Source organism: Pterocles gutturalis, unplaced genomic scaffold (genome assembly GCF_000699245.1).
Source record: "Pterocles gutturalis isolate BGI_N339 unplaced genomic scaffold, ASM69924v1 scaffold43887, whole genome shotgun sequence".
In the NCBI taxonomy this organism is placed as follows: domain Eukaryota; kingdom Metazoa; phylum Chordata; class Aves; order Pterocliformes; family Pteroclidae; genus Pterocles; species Pterocles gutturalis.
This window is the reverse complement of record NW_010111910.1, coordinates 7728-29541: the sequence shown is the minus strand read 5'-3', so window position 1 is coordinate 29541 and position 21814 is coordinate 7728. Positions and strand designations below refer to the sequence as shown.

Sequence of the window (21814 nt, the reverse complement as noted above, 5' to 3'; positions counted from 1 at the left end):
CAGTGCTTACGTTGGATTAATGAAGAGTGGCAAAAAGTTTTCTATTCCTTTGTTTTTGCAAGCTGCTGTTTATGGTGCAGCTGAATTCAGCACAATAACATTTATTGACTTTCGTCCCTTCCCTCCATCCCTGTGTTCCACACAGGTTATGAAGAACGCTCCAGTGAAGACGTTTGCCAGCGCTACCTTCAGCTCGCTCCTGGACGTGTTCCTCTCCACCACAGTCTTCCTCATACTCTCTATCACGTGTTTCCTGAAACACGGGATGGTCGCGTCCCCTCCGCCACCCGCAGCAGTCGTGGTGTTCATCATCGCCATCCTGCTGGAGGTGCTGTCCCTTGTCGTCTCCATTAGGTAAATAAAAAGTCTTGAGAACCGAAGTGGTGGCAAGCTTGGGAACATCTTGTTTGGCAGCATCCTGGGAACTCGCTTGGACGGTCCGTAATATTTGGAGAACAGTGTTAGTGAAGCAAAGACGGCTTGGGGCGAGTCTTGTGCAAAGAGAGGGCTAGCTACAGAAATCAGAGGGGAGAAGGGTGACTCTGATAGAGGCCATGTAAGGAAACAGAATCTGCATGTCATGCCTGCCCCTGCTCATTGTTCCTTGGGATGCCAGATGCAACTGGATATCTCTCCCCTCACAGGGCCATCAGAGTGATGGAGTTCAAACAGAAAACTTCTATCTGTCCTTCAAAAAAAACCCTCCGCCTTTAAATTCTTGAATAAAAGTACACCATTGTGGTGTTAAAACTGAAATAATTTATCCAAAATGCAAAGAGCAGTCCTTTTCTCAAAAAAAAAAAAAAAAAGTATTTGCAAAAGTCATATTGCGTGTGGCCAGAATTAGTGTTCTTAATGATCGCTGTTACGTCTCATGGGTTTAATATTCAAATAGTTTGTGTTTTCCGTCTGACACATGTTGGAGTTCAGCACTTCCTCCGAGTCCTGGGCTCTGTGGCAGCCGGCTGCCGCTTGCGAAGGGAAGGGGCACTAGTTCTGCAGTGCAGAACGTCCCTGCAGCCCCTGCGCTCTGCCCCTCCTGCGCCCTTGGCTGCAGATACCCGACGTTCACCAGCGACTCCGCGTTCCTGATCTGTACCCAGTCACCCGCAGGATGCGTGTTCTGGACTCAGGACCCTCATGAGCCTTACACCAGCGTTTATAACTAGTCGGTGAGCAGTTGCGGTGCAGTGTCTATGTGACGTGGGGTTTTCCCCAGGCACGGTGGAGTTACTGACACGTCCAAGCATAGCAGAAGACGGCGGTTGTACGCACATTCAGGGAAGCTCACGCTCTCCTGGGTGTGTTATCAGATTTGTGCAGATACCACCTGTAACCTGTTATTAACCCAGGTGATAGACCCAATAATAAGCTGTTTGTTTGTCTGTACTTGTGAGAGCAAGTTTATTCTGCCCTCCTCGGTCCCCGCTTTCACAGCGCTTCCTCCTGACACCAGAGCGTGTTGTAAGGGCGCTGTGTGGAAACGCGTGTCCTCCCTTGGAGTTCTGCTCATCCATCAGGTGTGTGTAATGCTTTTGTAATTATGAGTTAGAAGCAATTCTGCTGTCGTTTCAAAAGAAACAAGAGGTTAGAATTCGCTCTCTTATTTTGACTTCTCAGGGTGAAGGTAGAAAGTGTTAAATTAGTACGCCAGGCACTGAAGCAAGCTTGTAGTGGGCATAGAAGTGTGTGCAAGCATATGGACGTGAAAGCTGGCGTTTAGGAGTAGAGGGAGGTCATTTATGGACAGTGGGCATGCTTGTAAGGAGAGTATTTCTTAGGTGTATTTGATCGTTGCAGTTTGAACAGTACTGTACATAGAAGTGTGTGCAAGCATATGGACGTGAAAGCTGGCGTTTAGGAGTAGAGGGAGGTCATTTATGGACAGTGGGCATGCTTGTAAGGAGAGTATTTCTTAGCAGGTGTATTTGATCGTTGCAGTTTGAATAGTACTGTAGTTCTGGAGTTTTTAGAAAATCTAGACATTTATAGAGTGTTCAGACCTGTACTGGGAGGTGGTTGAACTTGTAGGACTGTTGGTCCAGTGCGTCCTAGACTAGTTTCACTGTTGCTCTGTCCTCTCTCTTGCACCAGAAATGCATTTTGCCTTTTACAGAATAGATTCTGTACTCTGTCCTGGATGGGAGGAAGTTTTTTTGTCAGTTTAACATGCTCGGGCCGTTCTTTCATCCCACCGGCCAGGAGAGCAGGAAGCAGCAGTGTGCAGGCAGTCTGGGTTCAGTGGCCGTGGCATCGATCCGTCCGTTTGTTCAGCTCTGCACAACTCAGCCACCACTTCGCAGAAGAGCTGGCTTCTGCTATCCAGACATGTTAAGAGAAAATCTGTGTTCATTCACCCTCAGATGCCTTACCAAATTACATTTTAGTATTTTAAAATTCATCATTGTTCCTCTTGTTTTTCCAATGCTACATTGCAGTTGCCTTTGCATATTTTGGACTTTCATTAACATTTTATTGCTATAACCTTAGAAATGTTTGTATGTAGGTACATAAGGTTTTATTTCAGTCCTGTTCTGTCATTGGTGGTTTATGGGTTTCTTAAGGAGAAGGAAGATTGTTGGTTTTGATAGGCTATCTCTATAGTCAAGATCTGCAAAGTGGTTTTGTCTTTCTGAGCCCCGTGCGGGTTTACAGAGGTTTCGCTTCATTGCAGCGCTGTATTGAGAGCAGTGCGCTCTGGTTGTCAGCCTGGGCCATTACCAAAGTGAGTTGAAGTGGCTTTATCATGCTTTTTTAACACTACTTGGTTTTGCCACTGACATTTTTAATATTTCCATGAGATGATGTTGGCTTTAAGCCCAAATTTTACTTTCTAAGCTGGCTTGGATGCCTCATTTAAAGTCAGGGAGATTTAAAAAGCGAATATTTCAGGATGACTCCCAAGCCTTAGAAGAATATATATTTTAAATATCCATCGTTCTTTTGTGCTTAGTTCTGATTTGAAAACCAGGTTGAGAAACATCCCCCATTGTGGAGAGCACCTGTAGGCAGCCCTCAGAGCTCCCGTAGCCCCAGCTGGCGTGCTGATAACAGATTTTCCGTAGGCACCGCACTGGCTGCATGCAGGACGGTCTGTGTCCCGCTGAGCACTCCCGGGAGCTCTGGGCACGCAGGGAACACCGCAGTTCCCGTACAGCTACCACAGTGCAGCGCTGTGGTCACTGGCGCTGGCTGCGCTCCGTGGTGTCAAGGTGACCGTGAATCTCAAGACCCCCCAACTCTCCTGGTTAGTTCTGGAAGCAGGAATCACTGATGGGATAAGCGATCGCTGCCCTTCCCCACCCTCGCCGTCAGGCTGGTGGTTGAGCAGTAGGAACGTAGGAATCGAGTCACCGGGTATCCCGTGCTGCTGGAGCCCCTGGCGTGCAAGCAAGACGTGTTCCTCCTTTCTTTCGGTGGGAGGGAAGTGTCTGTAAATCACTCTGTATTTACTCCACAGTTACAAGCAATCAGTTCCCAGGAACTCGCTGTCCTGGGCTCACATTCGTGATCTTTCCTCTGCTAACGAGGTGTAAGTTCTATTTGGCTTCTCTCTGGTCATTGTATCTAAGGTAACACTTCAGTAAATCTCTTAAAGTACAAAATAGGGTCATCTCACATCTGAGTAGATCTTACCCAGGGTACCTGCTTGAAAATAACCCCATACTATACACCAAAAAGGAGCAGTCTTGGTAGATGGAAATCTCAAAAGCTTTCGGGTAGGTTTTCAGTTTTTGGTGTAATGGCAGTGGTGTATTTGGGGGGGACTTCTGTAGGAAAAGGTATCTGTTTTGGCTTGGAGGGGTTTTTGGTTTGAATTTATAACATGTATTTACTCAATAGATAAAATACGCTTTTGGGCCACTCCTGTCTCCACAACCTGAGGCACACACTAATGTACAGTTCCCTTGAGCAGAAAGAAGAAAATTGTCTTTTTCCTCTTAAAATCATCTTCAAAGTGAGGACTGCTTGCTCTGACCACTCGTTATGCACAGAGACAGTGCAGAGCTTCCTGTGCAGAAGTGTCATCCCAAGCGACAATCACAGAATACCACCGAGATATCTTAAGGGAGGAGATTGCACTACAATGCTGGGCACAATCCCAGAATTTCAGGAAAAGGGATTCTTTTAGGACCAGAAAATTCTTGCCTGAGTTTCTCATTGTATTTTCATTATCGTGATGCGAAACACCCTGCCTTTAAATCAGTCTAGCTTTTAATTGAATCCAGGACTCAGCCTAGGAAGTACTGACTGCAGCTCTCGTGGCTCAGACCTTCAGCCCAGCTGCGGGAGTGGGGAGCAGAGCCCCGTCGCTGCCTGACGAGGCAACGCTTTTGAGTTTTAGAAGAGCAGAAGGTCCTCATGGAGCAAAGCTTGCGAGGGAGAAGGATGTTTTGATTCCTCTGAAGTGTCTGATAATAAATTATTGGAGTATCTATAGATGAGGATCCCACTGTTCCCACAAGTACCACTCGAAATTTAATGGTGTTAGAGCTGCACGCAGAAAGTGGTGCTTCGTTTGCAAGCACCTGGAAGATGGCATCTGTCCTGGAAGTGCAGGGGAAAGAATGTCCTTCTGCCCACTTGAAACGTGACTGCTTTCACTGTCATGGGTTCGGATGAAGTGTAAGAGGTCCTAAAGTTGTGCTATTTTATAAAAATACCTTGGGAAATGTCGTGGGATGCACACCAGTGTGTGGATCCGTAGGAGTGCTTCGGTAGGAATGCAGGTCAAAGACACCTGCCCGCTGTTGGAGCTGTAAATGCAGGAGTTTTGTTAACTAGATACTTTTGACATCTAGTTCTTGCTCTCGAGTGAAACTTGTTATAAATAAGTTTGGTTAAAAAAAAAAAAAAAGTGTTGTTTTGATAGCATCCTTCAGTGAAGACTTTGAGTGGAGAGACGAGGCCAGCAGAGTGGATATTTCAGCCCTGGTCGAAAGAGTGAGCGGCGGGAGCACTTGACAAGCTTCATGAATTCAGAAGGACCTTCCTAGAGGGAAAAAGAATATCTTCTGGATGAAGAAAGCAAGCAAGTACAAGCAAAACAGTAGAATGGGAAACTGCTGTTGTCTGACTGAGCAGAAGGGCCCTTTGCCTGGTCCGTCACCTTCCCAGGGCTTGCTGCAGTAACACCCGCAGTCTGTCCGCAGCCGAGACCCTGCGGCCGACCAGCTGGGTCTTCTTAAACTCCAACCGACCAGGAGCAGAGATTATTTTCTGCACCTAGAGCTTCGTGAGCCGGTTCTGTTACTGACACGACTGATGCAGAGTATTGATGCAAAGGAAAATGATGTATTCTCTATGTCTTTATTTATTTCTAACATCTGTGACTTTGGTATTTAATATCCCACCAAAGTGCTGCTGTGCCAAAAGCTTTTGATTTGAACTCTGGGCATTGATTTTAAACTGCCGGTAAATACAGAAGTGATGGTAACATTCTCCATTAGCCATTAATCATTTATGTCAAAGTTCCTAATTTGAACTCCAGCTTGTGTAAACATTGCGGATGCTTTAGCGTTTAAGCCCCGTTGAGCTGCCCAGTGCCGCTGCATTATTTACTGATACTGCCCCGTAGCCATTAAATCTGTCTGCAGCTCCCGTTGCTGTCTGGATTTAATGCACTTCTTCCTGCCATGGAAGGGCTGTGCTGTAATCACAGGCTTTCGCTGTTTTCTGAAGGATAAGATTTCAATTGTTTTAATTCCACAGTGCATTGCAATAAATACCGGACTGGGGGGGAAAAAAAAATATCAATGCAAGAAGGTAAACATCATCACGAGAAATGTGGCGTTGTCCGAGAATTTGCGCTAGCTTTCTTGAAACACACAGCTGCCTAAATAGAGAAGTGTCCTCATCCCAGGATTAACCGATCGGGTTCGCTGATGGATTTGTTGCTATAGTTCCCGCAAGAATTTGTCCTGGCATGGACGCTTGGCAAAAAAACAAAACAAAACAAATTTAAAAAAGCTTTCTGCACCATGGAGTCCCTGCTGTGTGGGTTGGGGTGAGAGACATGAGCTGCACTGGGTATGTGCCACACTTTGCATGGCACAGCGCTGGTTTCTGTGCCAGCCTACACGGGAACGGCAGGGAGGATCACGCGGAGCGCGGGCGGAGGTGTCGCGGAGCTGCCTGCACGGAGCCCGGCTCTCCTGGCTCTGCACCAGCATCCCGGGAGCCATGGAGCTGTGCCCAGGGGTGCGCTGCCTCGGAGCCCGGTTCGGTTTCCTTTCTTGCAGTTCAGCCTCATAAATGTTAATCCTAATTCCGTAGGCTTTGGGAGAATGGAACTTTATTTTTAGAGGCATGAACTTGGGTGGCATTTGCAGAAGGACTCGATACCGGGCGAGCTTGGCTGCCAGCGAGGGCAGGGATAGTTCTGTCATCGGTGTTACAGCTCAATTAGGACAGCCTATAACACTTCAGAAAACCCTGTTCTTACTTTGTAGAGAGTTTCTTAAATTTTATTTTGCTTTATATACGGTTTTTAAATTTCTGTGCTTTGTTGGGAATCCTTTTTTATGGTGGAAGATAGCTGTAATTTTTGGTGTAGATGGAAGTCCATTGAAGTAGGAGCTGACAAATCTGTGAGCACCCTCTCGTGGGGTCCTGGTGTATTACAGCATCTTCCACCTTCCTACCCCAAATTTATCTTCTTCCGTGTATTTAAGAATAATTTCCAGATTTTAATATATAAAATCAGAGAAGAGCTCTTGAAGCTTCAAAAAAAAAAATGCTTGAGGTCACAAAATTCACGGAAGTCTAGACCAGAGAATTAAAATACCATTCATAAACAAAACATATTTAAAGGTGTGGAATTAGAGTCAAGTTCACATCAAGAACATTAAATTCATCCTGTTTTGTATCAGGCTTTTATCCTGCATAATGCCTTGTGATGTAGACAACAGTGTTACAGAATGAGTGGGTAGCTCTTCTCTTGTAAAAGACAGAGGTCATATGGAATAATTTGTGTAATTTTGTGAATTCCATATGTTGTATTTATACTTTTTTTTTTTTCTGTCCAAAAAAAAATAGTGATTATTTACAGTTTGGGCTCTGCTGTAGCCCACTGTTACAACAGCAGAATTACCTGCCCAGATCACTTCTGATAATTACATGCATCCATGTGTAATGGCTTTGAACAAAGCTCGCCGTACTACGTTACCTTTTGATGTCTTCATAAAAATAATTAGAAACTTGAATGGCCGTTCCAATTTTCCTAGTTTTTGAGCTAATGTTTTTGAGCTTTAGAAGCAAGTCATCCCGAGGATTTGTTTCTGTAGGCAAATAAGTTTTCTATGCAGTGTCCTCGAGCATCAAGCATCCTTTACCCCTGCTTATTCGCTTTAACAATTAGGAGTGCTCTCATTTAAGAAGCATCTCTGTTAAGCTGCTCTCCAGAGCTCTTCCCGTTGGCTCCTCCAGCACTTCCCAGGTTTGGGCTGTCAGTTTATCAGCAGCTCGAGGCAAGAACCGTTCCTTCCCGTGTGCCTTGTGCGGAGCCAACTGGGTTTCTCCGATGGATCCCCGTGGGCGAGCAGAGGAGCGCGGCCGCTGCCAGCTGGCCCCCCGCCGCGTGCATCCCAACTGCTCCGAGGGCTCTGCCGCCTCCGGGGCTGCCAGCTCGCAGCCCACGCTCTCCTTCCCCTTCCTTAATGAGAGGGAACGGAGTCTGATTGCAGATGGGAATTTCTGTCAGGGTGGGTGGAACTGGGAGAACTGGTTTTGATGGCAGTGGGATGGATTTGCACAGCCTCTGGGTGACGGGGCTGTTCACAGGGTGCACACCCCGCTTCTCAAACGTTGCGGGGTTGTTTTCAGTATCTGTTTTGAATTTGTAAAAGCTTCCCCTCTCCCCGCCTGCTTTAAGGCTAAATATTTTTGAATGGAGAGAAGTCTTTCCTATGCTTACCTTCCAAGTAAGTGAAATGTGGGGTTCAGGTTGTTTTCTCAAAGCCCACCATCATACTTTGCTGACACCCCTTGCCAGAGCAAACAACATCTTCCAGCAGAGGTGGATTGTGTCCTGAAATTACCAGCAGGTGCCGCAGCATGGTGTGTGCTGTGATTGCTCATACGGTCCAAGTGAAGCATTTGAAGTTATATTGTCACAGGTAAATTCTGCGTATGAAGCGATGTGCTGAAATCAATGCCTGGATCTGTGATTTCGTGTGTTGCAGGATGGCGTTCTTTCTGGAGGAGGTGATGACTTGCACCAAGCGGCTCCTGGAGGTGATATCTGGCTGGCTGCCTCGACATTTTTTTGGTGCAATCCTGGTTTCTCTCCCAGCTCTTGCAGTTTTTTCACACTTCACCTCTGATTTTGAAACAAATATACATGTAAGTTGTCGAACTCCATTTCATAATCTGCCGGTTTGGATCTCACAAAGCTTGTGGCTTGCCTGCCGCCTTCCTTCACCTCCCTTGTGCTTTACATCTGTTTGATGCAGATCCCTTAGAGGGACGGGGCTTCGTGCGTGATGGAAAGCCTGGTTTGTTCTGTAAATACAGTCTCTTGCTCATTTGAAAACTCTCATATAAAAGAGGAGAGGGATACCCATAAATGCCTGCCTGCACACATACATTTTTTTTTCTCAGACCAAACACTTCTGCGGGTGTTTATTCTAGATAACACAAGCAGCGTATCTCAGGCTTTCCATTGCCTTCGTTCTGGGCTTGATTTAGAGTTTGTTGTCAGAGATGCTGTGTGTACTTAAAAACTTTGCATGCACGTTAGTGCGTCTGAACAGCGAGAACAGTAACAGCAGTGGATGGGTTTTCTTTGCCAAGTTAGATGGAGAAACTCAAAGGAGAGAGCTCCCAGTACATAGGAATGATTACCCCACAGGGGCTGCGGGGTGGTTAAAGGGATGCAATAGCTGTCTTCTGGAAAGGAATGGAAAGAAATCGGTATATTTAGCCCAGACACAGGGAGGTCCACAGGGGATTTGGCAACTCCGTTAATAAAAACATTCAGAAGGGGGGGAACAAGGGGTTAGTATTGAGGAGGGGGAAGAACAGTTTAATTTAAAGGCTAACTGTAGCATAAAATCAATGCTTATAAACTTTGTGGATAACATGGACTGGAACCGGAGATGAAGGTTTGTCTCTCCGCAAGTTTCTCTTAGGTAGCGCATCCTTCCTTTCCAGGATCTTCAGGGAACTCTGTTTCACAAATCTCTTGCCATTTCAGGGCCCTGGGCGTAGGTACGACCAGATCAGCTTCATTTTTTCTATCACAGTCTATTACTGGGTGTTGGGAAGGGTTTGTTCCATGGGAACGTGTGGACCGGACGGGTTTTGGTCCTTCCTGATTGAAACATATATTATTCCATGGTTATCACAGTCACAGAAGCACATATCTCATGTTTAAAATCATTCTGCAGCTTTTACCTTTTCTGAATTTTAGTTAACTATTTTTAAGCTGTAAAGTTTTTTTTTTCAGTTTCCTGATGGTCTTCCTCCCTCTAAACTAACTGCAGGAATGTTTCCATCACTCTGAAGGGAGCAAAAAACCTTCAAATCTCTCCAATTGGCCCACTCGGTTTTATATCATCCCATTCATCACCATCCTTGATCATCTCTCCAAACATTTAAAAATCATGTTGTAAGGACCATTGTGTTAGCGTATCCTCAATACCTGCTCAGATCAGGTCGTTAGGCAGAGTGCTTTTTGGCAGCAGCAGTGAGATGGTGGCATCCAGCACCAAACTGAGAATGAACTTTGCTTTCTTTCCTCTTGCAGGTCCTCCAGAGTCGTGGGGTGGTTGGCTCACTCTCCAAGAGATGTCCCAACTCGGCTTGTGCTCAGTGTTTCAGCAGTCATGGAGCTCTAGGAAATGGAGTCAATCTATAGAGGGTCAGGTAAGTGTCCTATTTTACTATGACATGGTTTTGCAAAGTTTTTTTTTATTCATAGCATTTTATACCCTCCCTGGATATAAAATAATTAAAAATCCAAATTAACAAAAACAGCAATGAAAAAAAAAAACTTTCCAAAGCCATGCATACATAGTAAAACACAGCACTCACTGACCCTCTATAGGCTGGCTTCATGCTGGGGCATCACTTGGAGTGAGAACCAGTGCTCTGCCACTTTAGGAGACCTGAAATGGGGGAAAAAAAGTAAGTTTAAATTCTGGTTTTTTTATGGACACTTTTGAAATTCCTTTTTTTCCATTTGTTGGGTCGTTTAAGAAACCAGCAACTGTGCTTGTGGTTTAAAAGTGGTAAATTCTGTAAGGTTTTTTCCAGTATACTGTGTCTACTTCTGAATCACATGCTTACTTGTTATGCTACAGTATTGCTAATCTGCAGTCTCGGCACTTCAGCTGGAAAGGAAATTTTAAATGAGAGAAAGGGAGAGAATGGTCCTTTGATACTGTAAAATGCAGAATACAGCTGAAACAGAACTCCATAGTGCAGTTGTGGAGTCTTTGTTTTAGCTTGGATGGTCATGAATATTCTTGATAAAACCAAAATTTGCCCATCAGCTTGAGAGTTTTGACAACTGTAAGATTGTTGGGGAAAGGAAGACATTCTGGGCAATATCTCCGTCCTGCTCTTCCTTTTCTTTGCCCAGTAAAGATGTGGGAAGAGAAAGATTTTTGAGATAGAGCGTTTGGGACAGAAAATCTGAAATTGACCTTTCAAATTGGCACAAGTGGTGGTGTTACCGAGCATCAGCTGGCAATGACTGATACCTGCCTTTTGTTACCAAACCAGATTTTTTCTTACTGGAATTCACCCGCTGCTGGGCAGTATGATAATGTCCTCTAGGAAGTGGTTTCAAAGGTAGGCAGCTGGGTGGAGTTTCTGAGTGTGAATACATTCCACATTTGCAGTGCAGTGGAATTTTGACATTCAAACAGACGGGGTCTAACCCCAGCAGCTGAGAGGAGGTTACCATGGATGTTTACCTTTTTTTTTTTTTTTTTTCTAATAAGAAGAGGCACTGAGCTTTTTGCAAAGGTAAGCTGAAGGTATTGAAAATCACTGAAACATTGGTTGCATAATGTAGTAACACAGAGCTCCGTTTAGGGAAATTTGTGACCAACAACATGTGCTAAAAGTTTTCTTGCTCTTTGAAGGGAAGACCTCCATCTTCCAGTGCTGTCTCCTGATACAGACACTGAGGGATCACATACTGTGCCTATAATACAGATGAAATCAGATCCTTCTCTTTCCTATCAGCCCTTCTTTAATTTACGCTGGCAGTGGTGTGCAGAGGAGCTCCAGCCAGCCAGCAGAAGCTAACCCGCGCTCTCTCTCTCTGTTGCAGTACACCATGTTTATGTGTTGCGCCATTCTGATCACCATTGTGCAGTACTGTAACTTCTGCCAGCTTAGCTCCTGGATGCGATCTCTGTTGGCAACCGTAGTAGGAGCAGTGCTTCTCATTCTGCTCTACGTCTCCTTGTGTCCAGACAGGTGAGCATCGCACTCGTAGACTGTGTTTGGGATGAGCAAACTTGGTTTTCTCCACCAGTGAAGTGAGGGTTTAATGCTTGGGACTTTAGCATCTGCCATGAATTTCTCCAGCATCTCAGTAATTTTATTTGGGAAGAGTTCTACTTTTTTTTTTTTTTTTTTTTTTTTTGAAGGATTTCAGGATGATATCAGAGGGGCCCTTTCCTGTAATCTGGTTTGAAATGACACTCTGTCCTCAACTGATGTGTTTCTAGGGCACACTTATCAGGCCCATAGAATTGCCTTTCACTGTTTGTTTGAAAATCTATTTTATTAAGAAATTTCGGAGGCATTTGGTTGTACCAGAGAGCCCAGTTGTTCCCCCACACCCTTCTGGATTTATTTCTGCCCTTAGGAACCATGTATCTTTCTTCCACCTCCCTCCTCAAGGAGTTTTCCCCTGTGGAAGGCAGGTGCTTAGATTTAATAGGATTCTAACGCCCTGTTTCCTTTCTCACTTTTCCTGCTTTTCCAGAGGACGTTGCAGGACAGTAACCACAGGAATCAAGTTAATGCAGTCTCCATGCTGTAACCTCAAGGCTTTTCAGTTTTTTTCAGCAATTTTCCCCATAGGAGAACTAGTTTGCAGTGTGCTCCTTCTGTTCTCTTGCCAAGAGAGTCAGGGGAGTCCTTCCAGCCACCACTCCTATTGTCAGTATTTTATAATCAACTTCTCAGTGGCTTAAGGAATATCATAGCCTTTGGGACTCTTACCCTAGTGGGGACTTTGCAAGGACTTCTTATGCTGGGTTATTCTATTTCCCACCAAAAGCCCTTCCTTTCACCCTTCTTCAGAGACCTCCTGAATTGTATGGTGAAAAACATGCAAAAATCCCAAACAAACCAAAAAGAGTTTGCAGATATGTGTTTTCTGTGAATATTTAGCTTTTAGTCCCCTCTTCAAGTATCTTCAGTGGTCTCTTTTGATCTAATTTATATAAAAAAAGACAGGGAGAATAAAAGCCACCCCTTAACATCTGTTCACATCTGTAACATGGAAGGGGCTGTAAGGGTTGTAGGAAGAAGGTCTTTCCTTGGAAGAAAATAACTTGGAACTGGAGTCAGTTGATGGTTTCTAGATGAGATTGGACTGAAGAAAAATCCCTTTCTTGTCTCTCTGCAGAGCCCTCAGGCAAGGAGCGCAGGACAGTTCTTTCTAGCTTCCATGGAGGGACGCAGTGTTTAGGTTCTGGATGCAGTCCCCTTTCTCATCTTTGGTTGATCCCTTTGGTTTGCATTGTCCAGCTTACCTGGCATCGCCTCTCCTCCAGCACAGGGGGTGACCCTCTCCCAGTACAAAAACTGACTTTCCACTCGGCAGAACCTTTTAAAATAGGATAATACAATGTACCTGTAGCACCAAAAGCCTTCATATGAAGGCAGGCAGTGAAGCCAAAGCATGAAAAAGATATTCCAGTGATTGACATTCCTTTGAGCAGAGCATTTTGTTGCAGAAGAAAATCAGAAAGTGCCATCATTGTAACTCCTAATTCTGCATTTAAAGACAAAATTTTAGAACAGATTCTCTGTGTGATTACTGAACCAGCTTGTGAATAAGCTCTGTATTAACACTGTGCAGAGAGACAGACACAAAGCCTGGGGTTTTCCCTGCATTTCGACTTTATTAAGGGACTGGGAAAGGCTGTTGCCAAGCAGAGAGGTAGAGACCTTGCTGTTGTATCAGCTTAGCATCAGCTTTTGCTGACTACGAAAGGGGTGGTGTAAATGTTAAAGAAACATTATCTTAAGCTATACAATTATATTTTTGCCTGTGTTTTGAATAGCGGTGGCCATTAATGGCTGAAGTACAGAAATAATGGAATATGTTGTTATTTCATTTTTAAAAAAAATATATTTAAAGTAATAGACAGAGCTGTTCAACTGCTGATCTGAAAAAGTGATTTACAGAATGGTTCATGAACAAAAATAACAGCAGTTGAATTAGTGAGACCCATGACTTCTGTTTGTCAATCATAACTTTTTTGTTCCTCTCTTATCATTAGTTCGGATAATATTTTTATCACGGTGGTAATTGCAGCTTTGTGTGCATCACAGGCAAATCCATTCTGCAGATTTCTTCTTTTTCCAAAAGTAACTAATCCGGAGAGTTGTAATACTTGACTGCAGTAGAGAAACTGTAATGTAAGAAAACACAACCATTGCTTGAACTGCTTCCTTATTTTCTGTAATGGCATTTTCAAAAATAGGCTCTATGTTTGTTGGTTTGGTTTTTTTTTGTTTTGGGGGGATTTTAGGGTTTGGGCTTCTATTTTGTTTTGGTTTTTCTTTGTTGGTTGGGTTTTTTTTAAAATCTTTGTATTGTATGGTCAGATAAGACAAAGGCATAACTGAGTTTCAGAGTTCTGAAATTGCTTTTCCATGTTTCCAAGGTAAGATTGGATTGTTTAACAGTTACTCATTCCAGGCATCATCCTGACTGCATTATCACCAGTTACCCTTCAGAGGTGTTTGCATCTCTGTGTCTGACTGTCGTTGCTGCTTCCAAGCTAAAAGTGCAGATAAGTCACGTTCAGACCAAGTTTGTCTGCAGCTGATCAAGTGTGCAGTGCAATTATCGGTCCTGCTGCCTACAGAATAGAGAAGTTTATAATGCTAACTGAAATCCTGGCAGAATGCTTTAACTCTCCTTCTGATACCAATGCTTTTTTTATTTCAGCTCCGTGGAAACTTTTCATCTAGATTTGGCCCAGAACTTTAGGTAAGCTTTATATAAAATTACCATCTTCATGTTTAGAGATAGAAACATTTTCAGGCAATTGTCTGTAGCAGAACTTTGCGTCCACAGTAATACGCTCGGGAATTCAACAGATTGGTTCAGCAAGGTGTGTTTAAGCTCCTTGTGTACATCATTTCCTTTACAGAGGACCTGGGTATGACCAAAAATCCTCAGAGAGCTGCAGGTTATATAAGGCTATTGTCTTTTAAAATTTTATTTCCAGGAAATAGAACTATGGAGGAACTATCTAAAATAGCATCTGGTTTTCTAGTAGTAGCAGTTTTTAAAGCATTATCTGTACATCACGAGTGATTTATTTGATTTCCTTGGTTGATTTGCACCGTTCGGAAGTGTGCCGAGTTGGATGCTGTCCACAGCTGGCCAGGTGAGAATTCCCGGGGGTAGGGGAGCTCGAGCTGGAAAAGCTGGCTGTGACGCCGGCTGCCTTCACTGGGATGGGTGCTGGCGATGGCGGGATGGGTGCTGGCGATGGCAGGATGGGTGCTGGCGATGGCAGGATGGGTGCTGGCGATGGCAGGATGGGTGCCGGCTGCCACCCTGAGCTCGCTTAGGCAGAACCACAAGTCATAGCATTAAGACCAAGTGAAATTTTAGCCCCTGGACTTTTAAACAAAGAAACAAAAATCCTCTCCGGGGTTGTTAATAGCCACTCACAAATAAACATGTTAACGATTCACTCTGATTATTTCAGTGTTGAATTTCTCATGGTTTTATTGCAAGTTTTGCAAGACTGTTTTTAAAGTGTTTTTGTTGGTCTTTGGTATTAGAGAAGTCAGTGTTTGCTAATTACAGATTTGGGAGCAATACTGGGACGATGTTGTACTTGATTGAGCTGACGAGCCTGCGAATATGTGACTCGGCAATTCAGCTGAACAGATGTGTGTGCAGGAGCGTGTTGCTTTAACTGGGAGCATGCATCAAAACAAAATTACTTTTTAAAAAATGTAATCTGTGGGTTTTGCGTACAGAGAGGGGCTAGCTGTGCTTTCATGTCTGATATTTATTGACCAGAAGTCAGCACTTGCTACAGTGCTGGGTTTGGTTTTCCTTTTTTTTTTTTTTTTTTTTTTTTTTTTGTTTTTTTTTTGCTGCAGGTGTTTTTTTTTTTTCTTTTTTTTTTTTTTTTTCTTTTTTTTTTTGGTAACTTCATAACAGAATTCCAGTTTGCTAAATCCAGAATGGAAAGTTAAAGCCAAAAGAACAGAGATGGCTTGATTTTTGTGTAAACTAAAACACTGAAGGGAATTTGCCAAAAAGGCAATGTATGAAATATTAAAGTGTGGTGATCGCTGAAGTCATGTCTGGGGATTAGCCTGAGTTTGGATCCTTAGCGGTTTACCATTAGTTTGTGAATCACCAAACCTTTTGTGTTGCTCAGAATTACAAACAACGTGTCCAGTGCTGACAACAGCCCAGCAAGCTCCTGACCAGCTGCTAATCACTAATAAATAATTCATTCTGCCTTAAATAATTGACAACCCAGTCTTCCATTCCGTGACTGTTTCTACATCACCATTTATTAGAAATCTGGCAAAAAAAAAAAAAAAAAGCTATCAAGCATTGTTCGCATGCAAATATTTTTTTCTTCCATAAATCTATCGTGTAACTAACTCAGGACAAAGGAAGGTAAGAGCGGACAGGGAGCCGACCCACGCGGAGGATGTTCCTGCAGACGGGCAGGGAGCGCTCTGCGCCTGCTTTCCAACCCCAGCTTGGGACTTAAATACCAAACAGGGCAGTGACCAAAGTGTCTGGCTCATCAAACATTTCTAAACTTCATTTTAAACTTTTGATGATGGCATGTACTAGATTTGCACTTTGACTGTCGTTCCGTCGGCTATGGAAGGACGGGTGTCGTGCGGGTGTCAGGACTGCCCAGCGCTGGCCCGTCTGCCGTTTCATCAGGTCAGTTCCTCCCTGTCTCTGTTTTAATGCAGGATCTGTAGCCGTCCAGCCTCACCTCCGTTAACAGTCCAGGCTCCACTGATCTGAACCTGTCCAAACTTACAGATTGACACAACTCTTCTGCGTGCTGGGAGCTAAACCAGAGTTGATCCCATTCTGTTTCTACCGTTAATTTGCGACAGAATTTGGCTTCTCTGTTCAGGGCTCTTTTAACGTACGTTATTGAATGCCACAGTTCTAGAGTTCTGTGTGAACAATTTCCCCTTTCTCCTAGTGATGGACTAATAAAAAGTTGAAACTCCCTTATCCTAACAAACTTTTGCTGTTCCTTTCTCACTGAAGTAGATAAGAAAGGTTCCTTGCTCCCCCCAGTCAGCACAAAAGCTTTTCCTGTGTTCTAAGAGGGCCAAACAAATGTATTTGTTTTGCGTGCCTTTAGGGAGGTTGTTCCCTTTTCTTGATCAAGCACTGAGATAATTGTTAATGTTGCATGGGAAGGGAGACACTAGTACTGGTGATGAAGTCTTGGCACAAAGTTCATCTCTGGACTGTCCACGCTGTGCTCAATGAATCAAATATGGAATTTGCCTCATTTTCCACACAGACCAGTTCTGCAGCCCAAAAGAGATACGACCAGGAACTTTGCCTTTTCTCGCTTTCATTGATTCCTTGTCCCAGAGCGGGTAGCATGTGTCATCTTCCAGTTGGTGACTGCTCGAGGAGGGACAGTGATGGGCCACTTGAGGTGGAAGACTAAAATTCCTTGACAGTAGAGGGGTTTTTATATGCATCCACTGTATGTTTTTCATCGAAAGCAGCTGTTTGATTGCCCCTTTCCACACTGTTCGCCATTGCATTCTTTTTTAGGATTTAGCAGGCATGCATCCTCTTTAAATAGAGCAAGATATCCAAATCCAAACATAGGTTACTGGCTCCGAAGCAAAACGGCTTTCCAAAAATCTTTATAAGTGGAAAGCCATTATCTTTATGATTTGTGATCAAGCCAAAGGAGATTCTATCTCCGGAGCTCTGACTTGTTCCATATTCAACACACAGCCTGGATGAAGATGCCAAGTTAATAGCTGGTGCCTGTGCCAGGAAGCGCTTCACCAGCCGGAGTTAAAGGAACATTGTCGGCTTAAGATTTCGATTTGAATGATTTTTTAAATTAGTTTTCTGCTGCAGCACCTCGTAAAAAGTAAAACTTTAAAAGTTTGGGTGTGTGTGATCCTTTCTGTTATCGGTGTGGGGATTTTTTTTCTTTTTTATTCTAAAGGATAGTGTCAGGTCAGCTTTGCTAACTGTCTGTAAGATGATTTCTAGTCCTGTAGGTCCTGTAACCTGGTCACTGCAATGTCCCAAAATGTGATTTCCAAACGAGTAGGATGTAATTGCTCCCTCCTTCAGGCCAACAGCGTGGTGGTTTGTGCTAATGCCTGCAGCAGCAGCGCGGGGATGAAAAGCGCCAGCTCTGGGAACGATCCCGCACCTTCTTCTTGGGGATCCTAGCCCATGACCTGGTTGATGACCTCAGGCCAGCTCCCCAGTGAGTCACTGGTGTCACAGGCAGATCGCTGTACGCCCGCGTGGGAAGCGAGGTCAGGCCAGCCCTGGAGGAGGTGGCTGAGAGCTGGCAGATGCCAGGACTGGGGGAGTGCTGGATGGGAGGCAGCAGGATTTTCTTAACAGACAGATCTTGTGTTCAGCACGAGCCGCTTTCTGTAACATAACATTGGTGGTGCTCGCCTCTTTCATTTGAGAGGAATTAAAGTACTTTGAGGAGTACTGTGTACAATAAACTGTAAATAAAAAGCCTTTAATGACTTAAACAAATCCCTGTGGCGGGGATGTTTGATGTTAGAGCAGATTATCTGGATCAAACTCACACTCCCAAAGGAGTAACGTGTCATTGCTCAGATCCTCCAGCAGATCTCTTCCTGCAAGATAACAGAAAATGACGAACTCTTCTGAATGAATCTGAATCGTGCTCCTTAACTGAGATGTGTTCCTCAGCTTCTCCAGCCTTATTTATTTCATAAGGTCTTTTATTCTATTTATCCTCCCCTCATTTTGTTTTATAAGCCCATCAGACTGGGAGGATATTTTGCCCCCTACAAAACAGCGAGGATTTTATTTCAGGAATTGTTGCCATTCTGGTCATTAATAACTTAACCTCTGTCTTATCTCTGACTTGTCTTTCTAGGGAGAGGATGAACAGGTTCATAACAGAGGTTCTGTTGAGAAAAGTAGTTGTGAGGGAGAAGGGAAGGAGTCTTAATGCAGCAACACACCAGCAATTACAGGCTCCAGATTGTAGGGACCTGTTCTGGGAGCTGGGAGTAATCTCCTCCTTTCATTCTTCCCTCGTGTGTTTGTTTTTTTAATATCAAACCAATAAAATGAATATACCTTCACTGCTCCTGGGAGAAGTATGTTTATGGTTGAAAACAAAAGGAGTGACTTCCAACATAAATGCGGTATTGGCTTTCGTCTGAAATTCAACCTGTAAGTGCTCCATTGTAAATACGTTACAGGAAACTTCTCCTCCTCTAGGCTTGTTGTGGTAAAAGCTCATAGATCCAAACAAAGACCATAGCACAGAGGAATGGTTTCAGAGACCGTGCACATTCATCTCCTTCACAACTGGGCTATGTTTTTGCTTCATCACGCTTTTCTGTCAAATATTTGAGAATGAGCATTCAGAAGAAGAAACTGAATCCCTACTATAGCTCAATTGCTAAAATGTCTGCTTCGGTCTCAGGAGTGGGAGCATGTCCCCCATGGACATAAGGAAACAAGTTGAACTTAGAAATACAGGAAAAAGTGTAGTCTTCTCTTCTTGAGCTGTTAATGCATCTGTGCTCTGAGTTTTAATCTCTTTTGCTAATATACCTTCAAAAGAGCAGCACAGACACCGAGATACGGGTTGCCTTTCTGTTTTTCAGGGAGAATGGTTGATGGGATGCTTTCCCTCATCAAACCATCTCTTAGCTTGAAAAACTTCAGCATGTGTCTGCTCCTATCAAATTGGAAGCTTTGGTGTAATTTTATAGAAAAAAATCGCAGTTAAGTGACTCCAGAAGTCAGCGCATGCCAATCTGTCTGGGTTTAGACTCAGTTGCTAGGATCGCATAGGTGGTGTCTTCTCAGATTAAACTGGTGTCTTTGCATCTCTCCAGAAACTTGGGATTGTAGGCTGCAGACGTCTCCGCGTTAAGGGCGATTTGGCACTGGAAGCAACCTCCATCAGTGCTTCATAACCTGCACAGGCAGGCGACAAATTGTCAGAAGGATTTGAAATACTACCCTCAATCTTTGTGCGACATGTCTTTTTTTTTTTTTTTGTCTTTTTTTTTTAAATCTTGGCACTTTGAGAAGCTTTGTGTCTCCACCATGGGAAGCTTCAGTGGTGCTAATCTACAAAAGATGTCAGCCCAGAGCTCCACATTCTCTGCTTTCAGGCAGGAGACATGCAGTTCTCCACGAAGTGTCTCCTACAGGGTCATCTTCTTCCAAAACCTTACGTACGTTAGCACTAGAGGCACACGGCAAAGGTTGCTGGTCTTGGACAAGGAGACAAGGGACAAGCACTAGGAATGTATAGAGCAGATGTGTCTGAATATTGGAGGTAATACAAAAAAAGATAAATTCCACAAAACTTACGCACACCCTCCTCCTCTACAGCTATACGTGCCTATGTCTAACCACACACACGGGCGTTATTAAGCATTTTTATATACGTATTTACATGTGGTGCTTTTAGGTATATATTTAGATGTGATGATAACGGTTTCCTTGGTGAAGTCCTTAAAACAGGACTGCCGTAAAGGCTGGGGAGAGTCTGTGTTGCTGAACCTGATGATGTCCCTTTAAGGAGATACTGGGTGAGTTTAAGAATGAAATTCTTTAGCATGCTTAACAGCAGATAAAGTTATCAAAGCCTATTTTATAATTTAGTATGTAACATACACTTCCTACACTTTTTTCTAGACGAGGATTTCTAACTATGGAGCAGAAATGGCAATGCACTAACTCTTGTGTTTTTAAATGCACCTTTCGTCTTCTTCCCTCTCTTCTCCTTCCAGCTCTGGAAGAAGCCCGTGCAATAGCTCAGCGCCAAATGACACGAAGAGGCCGGCAGACCTGATCGGTCAGGAGGTGATTTTGGTTTCCTTCCTTCTGCTTCTCCTGGTCTGGTTTCTGAATCGAGAGTTTGAAGTCAGTTACCGCCTCCACTACCACGGAGATGTGGAGGCTGATCTTCATCGCACCAAAATTCAGAGCATGAGAGATCAGGCTGACTGGTTGCTGAGGAATATTATTCCGTACCACGTGGCTGAGCAGTTGAAGGTTTCCCAGAGCTATTCCAAAAACCACGACAGTGGCGGAGTCATCTTTGCAAGTATCGTGAACTTCAGCGAGTTCTATGAAGAGAACTACGAAGGAGGAAAAGAGTGCTACAGAGTCCTGAATGAACTCATCGGGGATTTCGATGAGCTGCTGAGCAAATCGCACTACAGCAGCATTGAGAAAATCAAAACCATTGGGGCAACCTACATGGCGGCTTCAGGACTCAACACCTCGCAGTGTCAGGACAGCAACCATCCCCACGGACATTTGCAGACCCTTTTTGAATTTGCCAAAGAAATGATGCGAGTGGTGGATGACTTTAACAACAACATGCTGTGGTTCAATTTTAAACTTAGGATTGGCTTTAACCACGGGCCCCTCACGGCTGGGGTCATTGGCACCACCAAGTTGTTGTACGACATCTGGGGTGACACTGTGAACATCGCGAGCAGGATGGACACCACCGGCGTGGAGTGTCGCATACAGGTGAGTGAGGAGAGCTACCGCATCCTCAACAAGATGGGGTATGACTTTGACTATAGGGGGACGGTCAATGTGAAGGGGAAAGGTCAGATGAAGACCTACCTCTACCCTAAATGCATGGACAACGGCATCGTGCCGCATCACCAGTTGTCTATATCTCCAGACATTCGGGTTCAAGTGGATGGCAGCATTGGGCGATCTCCGACGGACGAGATCGCCAGCCTGGTGCCTTCTGTACAGAATTCTGATAAGATAGCGCATGGCACAGATAACTCAGAAACCAAGGACATCCTGCCTTCCACCCAGAAGCTCCAGAAAGATGCAGTGAGAGCGGAGGAGAGGTGCAGGTTTGGCAAAGCCGCCGAGAAGTCTGACTGTGAGGAAGCAGGAACTGAGGAGGCCGATGAACTGACAAAGCTAAATATCTCTAAGAGTGTATGATGCACTGTCGAGAGTTGCATGAAGTGCTCTGTCAATAGAAACACAAAGACCTTTGCAATTGGCAGTTTTTTCTTTTTTCAAGAGAGACCTTCTCGACACCTGGGTTGTACGTTTGTTTTCATTTCGGCGCCTGGGGCTGTGTGGATCACAGCTCTTCAGGGCTCGTTTTCATCCATCTCTCTCCTCCATGCCCCAAATCACATCCTGAGCTCCCCAGCTCCCCGTGCAACCGTCTTACAGCTGAGTAGAGGATATTAAGTGCCTTCAGATATACTCCATTGGACTCCCTGTCAAGGTACAGAGGCCCCAAGTGAAATCATAGCTTTGGGTATTTATCTAATTTTAAAGAAAAGAAAAAGCTGTGGTTATATCATTTTTATTGTCGTTTCTCACAAAACACTTTTT

General features: G+C 44.2%; 1 protein-coding gene across 1 annotated transcript in view; it reads left to right on the top strand.

Annotated features, from left to right (window-relative positions):
• ADCY9 (adenylate cyclase 9) overlaps positions 1-21467 on the top strand; it is a gene marked incomplete at its 5' end in the record, with an annotated part of 33619 nt that extends 12152 nt beyond the window's left edge. Inside the window, 5 exons of the mRNA XM_010073859.1 lie at positions 146-354; positions 8184-8343; positions 11285-11433; positions 14150-14191; positions 20221-21467. Coding sequence (XP_010072161.1) covers positions 146-354; positions 8184-8343; positions 11285-11433; positions 14150-14191; positions 20221-21409 — 1749 coding nt within the window. The remainder of the gene's footprint in view (positions 1-145; positions 355-8183; positions 8344-11284; positions 11434-14149; positions 14192-20220) is intronic.
• Between the last annotated feature and the right edge of the window lie 347 nt (positions 21468-21814).